The sequence below is a fragment of the Spea bombifrons genome, chromosome 11 (assembly GCF_027358695.1).
Source record: "Spea bombifrons isolate aSpeBom1 chromosome 11, aSpeBom1.2.pri, whole genome shotgun sequence".
Taxonomy (NCBI): Eukaryota; Metazoa; Chordata; class Amphibia; order Anura; family Pelobatidae; genus Spea; species Spea bombifrons.
In genome coordinates this window covers 5,572,325-5,580,496 of record NC_071097.1, presented here as the reverse complement: position 1 = coordinate 5,580,496, position 8,172 = coordinate 5,572,325, and the positions used below count along the sequence as shown (strand labels likewise).

Below are 8,172 nucleotides of genomic sequence, written 5' to 3'. Positions count from 1 at the left end.
TGGGAAAAGTGGGACAGCTCCATCCCTTACAATTGGACCATGCCCTGGTTCTACTCGGACGTGGGCAAATTTGTAAGGGAGCACCAACTGGAGGGAGTTAAACCAGACTTGTGGTTACCCCGTGTGATCCACAAGCTCATCAGAGCCAAGGACACTATCGAGAACATCCCAGGGCTCCCCGACGCCACAGCCAAGACTGTCTGGGCTAACGTGTCGTCGAGCAGGCTAACCAACAGGCACAAAGACATTGCATGGATGGCCATTCAGGGAGGCCTCCCCCTAAGGACATTTATGCATGCCAGGGGGCTGTGCAGATATAGACACTGCCCACAGTGCATTGTGGAGGAGGAGACTTCCCTCCACTTGTTCTGGCAGTGCCCGTTTGCACAGGCCTTGTTCAGAGCCCTGGAGCTGGATCTCAATGACTCTATCGAGAGAAAATACCTGTCCTACCATTCGGTACTTTACGGACTTTTCCCAGGGACACACACGGAGAGCGCCATTGAGGATGCTTGGCGCCTCATGTGCTGCGTAAAGGACGCTTTAGGGTTTGCCAGGAAACGCCTGGTGCTGAGGAGGGAGCAGGTCACAGTCCGTGACTGCCGCAGGCTTATCCACAGCCTGCTGAGAGACTACTCTCTCAAGGACAGTCTAGAGGCTGAAGACTAGCCCCGTTCTCCTCGGCCCCCTTTCCCCCCCATTTCCCCAGGTTATGTTCCACTAAGTGCTAACCATATGTGTCACGTCTGGGAATGTAATTGTACACTGCTTCTACTGAGCTTTCCGTAAACTGAAGTCGTACTGTAACGTGTATTGCCCTGCGCTGCGTCGCAGTACTGCTTATCGTCTATCTGTGCTAACATTACTGTTCTATGTATTCCTGCTAAAACAGGTTGATGTCTGTTTTATCATAACCAGTTTTGTATAATAAACTTAAATACAAAAAAAAAAAGGCAGTGAGATGACCGAGACAGCTCCTTCCCCGGCGCCTCCCCCGGCAGAAACCTCTGCCAAGAAGAAACAGCCGAAGAAGCCGGCAGCTGCAAAAAGCCGTCCTGTGAAGTCCGGTCCCAGTGTCTCCGAGCTGATTGTGAAAGCAGTCTCTGCGTCCAAGGAGCGCAGCGGAGTGTCTCTCGCAGCTCTTAAAAAAGCACTCGCTGCTGGCGGCTACGACGTAGAAAAGAATAACAGCCGCCTGAAGCTCGCTCTCAAGGGTCTGGTGTCTAAAGAGACCCTGATCCAGCTGAAAGGAAGCGGTGCTTCTGGTTCTTTCAAGCTGAACAAGAAGCAGCTGGAGAGCAAAGAGAAGACATCAAAGAAGAAGGAAACTCCTGTAAAGCCTAAAAAAGTAGCCCCTAAGAAGGTTGTGAAGTCGCCCAAGAAAGCCCCTGCAGGAGTGAAGAAAAGCCCAAAAAAGATTAAGAAACCGTCGGCCGCTGCCAAGAGTCCCAAGAAGCCTAAGGTTGTTAAGGTGAAGAAAGCTGGCAAGAGCCCAGCTAAAAAGGTCACAAAGCCCAAGGCAGTCAAAAGCCCCGCAAAGCCCAAGGCAGTCAAAAGCCCCGCAAAGCCCAAGGCTGCCAAAAGCCCCGCAAAGCCCAAGGCTGCCAAAAGCCCCGCAAAGCCACAGGCTAAAAAGGCAGCCCCCAAAAAGTGAGAAGGGGGGGCGTGGGTTTTGGAGCGCCTCTGGTGTGTGCTTTCCCACTTAATTCCTCACACAAAAGGTTCTTTTCAGAACCATCATATCCTCCGAAAAAGAGAAAACAGGCGTTTAATCACCCGACCGCGGCTATGTGGGCCACCCGCTGAAAGCCTAGCCCCATACTTGTGTGTTGTGCATGGATTGACATATTCGGCCAGCACTCTCGCTCGGAGCCCTGTCCGTAACATAAGAGATAGGGGCGGTCTTAAAGATTGTGCTTTGCCGTTAATCGTTATGCCCAGCCGGGGACTCGGCCGCTCAAGGGCTCGCTCGGTAGTGGGATAACGGTGTAGAGATATTTCAAGTTTGGGCGCGAGCAACAGGGTTAATTTCGTGCATGCGAAGGGAGAAACAAAACACAAGCTCGTTTGAGTGACAATGTGGTGGCTCTTAAAAGAGCCTTTGCAAGGGGTGAGGGGGAAACAGTGTTCACCCACACCACGTTTACTTAGGCACGTTCACCTCTGATCCTACGAGCCAGCTGAATGTCTTTTGGCATGATAGTAACCCGCTTAGCGTGAATAGCGCACAAGTTGGTGTCTTCGAAAAGCCCCACCAGGTATGCCTCGCTGGCTTCCTGGAGAGCCATAACAGCAGAACTTTGGAAACGTAGATCGGTCTTGAAGTCTTGAGCAATCTCACGGACCAGCCGTTGGAAAGGCAGCTTTCGGATAAGCAACTCCGTGGACTTCTGGTAACGGCGGATTTCCCTAAGAGCTACGGTGCCCGGGCGGTAGCGATGGGGCTTCTTCACACCACCGGTAGCCGGAGCGCTTTTCCTCGCAGCTTTGGTCGCCAACTGCTTCCGAGGAGCTTTTCCTCCGGTGGACTTACGTGCTGTCTGTTTGGTGCGAGCCATGCTGCTGCCTGCAGATCTGATTCACTGACAAATACAACAGAACTGTAACGATTCTGTGGCCAACTCAACCCCTTTATAGAGTAGCCGTAAATGTGATTGGATACGCTTAATCACGCCCCTCTTTTTCATAGGCTAGGACGATGGTTTGAAAAAGCCCGCCTTTGATCAAGAGACTTCGGTGTGGAGCGTTATCTTTTTATATATTTATTTTAATTACATGCTCGAATCGTTCATTTATTCGTTAGCTGCGGTTCTTTTTTTATTTATTTCTTCTCCTATCTTTTGGTCAGCCTCCTACCTAGTGAACCTGTGTACTGGCTGACCGTTAACAGCGATACGGCAAAAGCTAAAAGCCCGCCTTTATATTGGTCTCCGTTTGGCGTTTATTTACAGCGATATGCTGCCACCTAGTGGTAAATGAGGGATCGTCGAAAGCGATCACGTGGAGGTGAGGGAGGCAAAAGCATTAAGGTTTTTGATATTCATAAATAGCCAATCGGTGGCTGAGGTACGCTTGGAAGCTTCTCCAGCCAACCAACGAGAAGCATATATTAAAAAAGCAACGCCCCCTTGAGGCAGAATGTTGCAGTTCCCCATCAGGTCCGTCCAGTACGCATAAAAGAAAGCGGGACGGCCGTACGCGAGTATTGTGCTGTGGAACTCGTGGAGTAAGCGTGAGCATGTCTGGCCGTGGCAAAGGAGGTAAGGGACTCGGGAAAGGTGGCGCAAAGAGGCACAGGAAGGTGCTTCGGGATAACATCCAGGGTATCACTAAGCCTGCTATCCGCCGTTTGGCTCGCCGAGGAGGTGTAAAGCGTATCTCTGGGCTCATCTATGAGGAGACCCGTGGTGTGCTCAAAGTGTTTTTGGAGAATGTGATTCGTGACGCAGTCACTTATACTGAGCATGCCAAGAGAAAAACCGTTACCGCTATGGACGTGGTGTATGCCTTGAAACGCCAAGGCCGTACTCTCTACGGTTTCGGAGGTTAAGCTTCTTGACTCGTCACCCGGAAACATCCAACGGCTCTTTTCAGAGCCACCCACACACTCTCTTAGGCTATGATCATGTTGTCCCCGTGTCTGCCCGCGTTTTTCTATGCATGCCTTGAAATAACCAGCTTAACAGTGGCTGGGTCTGGCTATAGATTGAGCTGCTGACAGGATCGGAGTGCTGGGAGTTGGGCCCGTTTGCACAACATGTGCTGGGATCAGCAGCTGGTGTCCTCCAAAGGCTGGCCCATGGCTGGCTTGAAGGGGGGCTGGCCCATGGCTGGCTTAAAGGGGGGCCGGCCCAGGGTTAGTAGGTTCCGTCTGTGGTGTAGTTCTCTTATTCTGTATGTCACAGTATGTGTGTGATTTTTATTATGCCTTTGTCGTCCCCTCGTGTCTTATCCTGTTCGTGTGCCACATGTCCGCACTACCGAGTCATGTCTTAGTGGGGTAAGACTCGGCGCTGCCCTTTTCAGGGCGGTAGAGCGCTGTATTGCTATACTTCCGTATACTACAGCGCCACCGAGGTTTCTGAAGAGCCGTGTCCTCTGCTAGGATCACGTATTGTCCTTTTCAGGACAATAGCCCCACTGTGTAGCTCAGCTTCGGCTAGCCGCAGTGGTAAAGCAGCCCCTTCTGTCTGCAAAGCTAGTTTTGTCTGGCGGTGAAGGGGTTAATCCCTTGGGTCCCAGCAGGAGAAATCAGCGATTAGCTGGAATACCCAGTCGGGATACAGGTCGTTGCCATCACAGGAGCCCCTTCACCTTGGGCTTCTCTTCCCAGGCAGTGTGGTCGATGGGCACAACACCCCAGCTAACCTGGAGAGCTAACAGTCCGACAAAAGGGCTAGATCATTCACATAGCTCTGAGACAGACCGTGTGGGTGGCTCTCAAAAGAGCCTTTGTTTAAAGAGAGAGAACAAAGAGAACTTTACTTGGCGCTGGTGTACTTGGTAACAGCCTTGGTGCCCTCTGACACAGCGTGCTTGGCCAGCTCTCCAGGAAGGAGGAGGCGTACAGCAGTCTGAATCTCCCGAGAAGTGATAGTGGAGCGCTTGTTGTAATGGGCTAGGCGTGAAGCTTCCCCGGCAATGCGCTCAAAGATATCACTGACAAACGAGTTCATGATGCCCATGGCCTTGGAGGAAATGCCAGTGTCTGGGTGCACCTGCTTTAGTACCTTGTAGACATAGATCGCGTAGCTTTCCTTTCTGCTCTTCCTGCGTTTCTTCCCGTCTTTTTTCTGAGTCTTCGTAACAGCTTTCTTAGAGCCTTTCTTCGGAGCAGGCGCAGATTTCGCTGGATCAGGCATCGCGTCTGCTTTCTTTTCAACACGCAACGCAGGAGAAAGTGAGGAATACTGAAGTGTTGCTTCGCTGGGCCCTTCCCTTTATAGGCACCGCATGCAAATAAGGCCGTTCTGCTGTCTCGCGTCCGATTCGATGAGGTTGTCACGTGTGCAGATGCGGCCGCCCATGAACCGCAGTGCCTACACCGATTGGTGTCTCAGACTGTGTCCACCCGATTGGATGTTTTGAAAAGGAACCAATCAGTGACGAATAGCGTCACGGGGGAAGCTATAAATAGTTGGGTAAGTGTGCGGCGTTTCATTTAAACGTGCTTCTTAGTCTGTTATCAGGGTGGTGGTTTGTCGAGAGATATCATGTCTGGCAGAGGCAAACAAGGCGGAAAAGTTCGTGCCAAGGCGAAGACACGTTCTTCCCGAGCTGGTCTGCAGTTCCCTGTCGGCCGTGTGCATAGGCTTCTTCGCAAGGGTAATTATGCCGAGAGAGTAGGAGCCGGCGCACCCGTGTATCTGGCAGCGGTGTTGGAGTATCTGACTGCTGAGATATTGGAGTTGGCTGGTAACGCTGCACGCGACAACAAAAAGACCCGTATAATTCCACGCCATCTGCAACTTGCCGTTCGTAACGACGAGGAGCTCAATAAGTTGCTCGGAGGGGTCACCATTGCTCAGGGAGGTGTTCTACCCAACATCCAGGCGGTGCTCTTGCCCAAGAAGACCGAGAGCCACAAGCCTGCCAAGGGCAAGTGAGTGCGGTAATCGGTAACCGCAGGGCAATTAGCCAACACCACCAAAGGCTCTTTTCAGAGCCACCCATAATCTCTGGAACAAGCTATATCTGTCTTGCTATAAACTTGCTGCAAGCTTCCCTAAAGGCAACTGCTTTCCGCTACAGTTTTTCAGCCCGATGTTTAGTTGCTGAGCTTCACGGTGGCTAAACACCATTCATACAAACTACATTATACACCATACCCCGTTTCAGGGCTAAAATTCGAGGCAAAGCTGCCAGCACTTACACGGATAAATATGGTTCTCAAGAAAGGTGGGTGGAGAAGTGTTACCACACGGTGGCAGCATTGCATAGGAAATTGTGGTTTACCGCAAATTAAAGTGACAGAAGCCGGGGAATCCCTCAGCTGTGTGATGATCGTGTAGCTGGCAATGGTCTGGGGAGCGTATTAATGAATTTGATAATCACTGAGAGAGAGCCGTGAGTAGCTCCACTGTAGACATCTCCCTTGCCTCTGAAAGCTTAATTGCTAAGAAGGGATTAACCCTTCATATACCCCAAAGTAGTGATGCGAAGTTCGGATCAGTAAAGTGAATCGGATCATTTCGAGTCGGTCATTGAAATGATCCGATTCATGATCCGAATCTTCGGATCACTCAGTGTGACTCATAGGAGTTACTGTTTCCCCAGTCCCTCCCTGCAGTCAAACTAACGTTTGGCCCCGCCCCTTTCATTAGCGTCAATGAACCCTCCTGCCTGCCTACTCTAGCGATGTCACTGAAGGCAGAGAATCGTTCAGAGATTCGAACCATTCAGAGAATATCACTGACACCACACTTTTATAAATAAATACATTAATAATCTTCACTGCCCCCAGGATTTAGATTCCTCTTAGATTACCCACCTTAAGATTGCTTTTAGATTGCTTTACCTCTAACTGCACCTTTAGTTAACTTTGTTAAATTAACCCTCAGTCCTCAGTATTAAATTAACCCTAAACACCCCATTAACCATTACTGCCCCTAAATTAACCCTAAACACCCCATTAACCATTACTGCCCCTAAATTAACCCTAAAGACCCCCATTAACCATAACTGCCCCGGCGCGGCTATTGTGGACCCATGCCGGCTCTCGCGGTCCATCTCGGGGGAAGCTTCAACCTACTGCCGCTTGGCTCCCCTTCCCGTCCTACCTCATCCATGTATCACCTGCTCTACCCATGGACTTCGGCTCTCGTAGCCCAGACACCCTCGCAGAGACTGGGAATCCCTTGTCACTGGAGCCGCTAGAGAGGTGGCGATCAGGCGGTGCGGCTATCGTACAAACGCCGGCTGTCCCGGGGAAACTTCGATTTGCTGCCGCTTGGGGTCCCTACGGATATTGCGGGGCTCGGTTGCCTAAGCGTGGCGTCGGACCGTCTGGGCAGTGAGGGAAGATGTGTGCTTGATTTATGACCTTTTTATCACCTAACCTGTATATAAGCCTGTGTGTTTCCCCAATAAAGTCTGTTACTTCCCTGGAACGTTAGTTTCGTCTAATGCTTCAGGGACCCGCTGGATCACTAATTGTCCTTTTCAGGACATTTACGGCACTGTACTCAGCTACGCCTCGGCGGGCTGCGGTGCCGTGAAGCTAGGGTCACCGGACCAGCTCGTGAGCCCTGCTCCGCTAGTGTCGGTGTGACGGACCGACCAGGGACCTCAGGTTGTCCCTCTCCGCCAAGAGCAACTTCTCCCTTCAGGACAATAATTCCCCGCAATCTGTAGGCAATATCCCCAAGCAAAGTAAAGGGATATCGCTATCCGGTACCCAAATAACCAGGCAAGACTAGTCTTTAGGTACAAGAAAAGGAATAACTGTTTATTATGGGACAGGTGTCGCCTTTTATAGGTAGGGACACCACGAGGGGAGGAGGAGCAATACAACAGGACACCGGTACCACTAAGTCTGGGAGATAAAGAGCACACATTATCTTTATTAGATTATCTCTCAGACCTTAGTGTGCCGTGTGCAAACTTTTACAAAATAAGGCAATAATATACATTTTTATTAATAACACATTAAAGAGTTTCATGTCACTGGATAACATTATCTGAGGGGTAGGGTGACTCTAGGAACCATCACATTACTCCCCCCTTTGTTTCCCAACGGGGTCGGCTTAGGGCTGTTTCTTTGGTTAGGTGGCTAACTCCGATTGCCGAGACAACGCGCAAGCATAGTCCTGGAGGCCATCGAGGAGTCTACCATCCTCTGGAACGTCGCCGGAGCGTTCTTCATCCCAAAAGGCATAATCCTAAATTGGTATAGTCCGACTTCGGAATTGCCTCCGCCGCCAGAGGTGTCACAAACCTGGGTTGAAAAATGCAGTTTAATATCGTTGTTGTGATAGTTATGTATATCTATCTGTGTGTCTGTCTTCTGTGCCTTTGTTCTCCCTCCCGTGCTGCCCCTGTCCATGTCCCACATGCCCTGCCCCCATACATTAACCCCTCGTATCCCGGACGCCATCAGTCCTCACCTACCGCACCATATACCTTGCTATTAACCCACCGGGGGTGGGGTACGGAGCAAGACCAATTCGGGGG

The 8,172-nt window shown here is 50.8% G+C and overlaps 5 protein-coding genes across 5 annotated transcripts; 3 read left to right on the top strand and 2 right to left on the bottom strand.

The window, feature by feature from the left end:
- Positions 1 to 961: 961 nt before the first annotated feature.
- LOC128468854 (histone H1B-like) lies at positions 962 to 1,740 on the top strand. The gene has a single exon (XM_053450676.1). The coding sequence runs from the start codon at positions 962 to 964 to the stop codon at positions 1,652 to 1,654; it is 693 nt and encodes a 230-aa protein (XP_053306651.1). The 3' UTR covers positions 1,655 to 1,740.
- Positions 1,741 to 2,147: 407 nt separating this feature from the next.
- LOC128468892 (histone H3) lies at positions 2,148 to 2,558 on the bottom strand. Its single transcript, XM_053450708.1, has one exon. It carries the CDS (start codon positions 2,556 to 2,558, stop codon positions 2,148 to 2,150), a length of 411 nt encoding a protein of 136 aa, XP_053306683.1.
- Positions 2,559 to 3,206: 648 nt separating this feature from the next.
- Positions 3,207 to 3,550, top strand: LOC128469008 (histone H4). The gene has a single exon (XM_053450809.1). The coding sequence runs from the start codon at positions 3,239 to 3,241 to the stop codon at positions 3,548 to 3,550; it is 312 nt and encodes a 103-aa protein (XP_053306784.1). The 5' UTR covers positions 3,207 to 3,238.
- An 880-nt stretch (positions 3,551 to 4,430) lies between these two features.
- On the bottom strand, positions 4,431 to 4,907 carry LOC128468960 (histone H2B 1.1-like). The gene has a single exon (XM_053450767.1). The coding sequence runs from the start codon at positions 4,860 to 4,862 to the stop codon at positions 4,482 to 4,484; it is 381 nt and encodes a 126-aa protein (XP_053306742.1). The 5' UTR covers positions 4,863 to 4,907; the 3' UTR covers positions 4,431 to 4,481.
- A 286-nt stretch (positions 4,908 to 5,193) lies between these two features.
- LOC128468923 (histone H2A type 2-B-like) lies at positions 5,194 to 5,713 on the top strand. Its single transcript, XM_053450736.1, has one exon. The coding sequence runs from the start codon at positions 5,214 to 5,216 to the stop codon at positions 5,604 to 5,606; it is 393 nt and encodes a 130-aa protein (XP_053306711.1). The 5' UTR covers positions 5,194 to 5,213; the 3' UTR covers positions 5,607 to 5,713.
- The last annotated feature ends 2,459 nt before the right edge of the window (positions 5,714 to 8,172 follow it).

Excerpts from the sequence above, each read along its gene's own strand:
- LOC128468854 (XM_053450676.1), top strand. The coding sequence starts at position 962 with ATGACCGAGACAGCTCCTTCCCCGGCGCCTCCCCCGGCAGAAACCTCT.
- LOC128468892 (XM_053450708.1), bottom strand. The coding sequence starts at position 2,558 with ATGGCTCGCACCAAACAGACAGCACGTAAGTCCACCGGAGGAAAAGCT.
- LOC128469008 (XM_053450809.1), top strand. The coding sequence starts at position 3,239 with ATGTCTGGCCGTGGCAAAGGAGGTAAGGGACTCGGGAAAGGTGGCGCA.
- LOC128468960 (XM_053450767.1), bottom strand. The coding sequence starts at position 4,862 with ATGCCTGATCCAGCGAAATCTGCGCCTGCTCCGAAGAAAGGCTCTAAG.
- LOC128468923 (XM_053450736.1), top strand. The coding sequence starts at position 5,214 with ATGTCTGGCAGAGGCAAACAAGGCGGAAAAGTTCGTGCCAAGGCGAAG.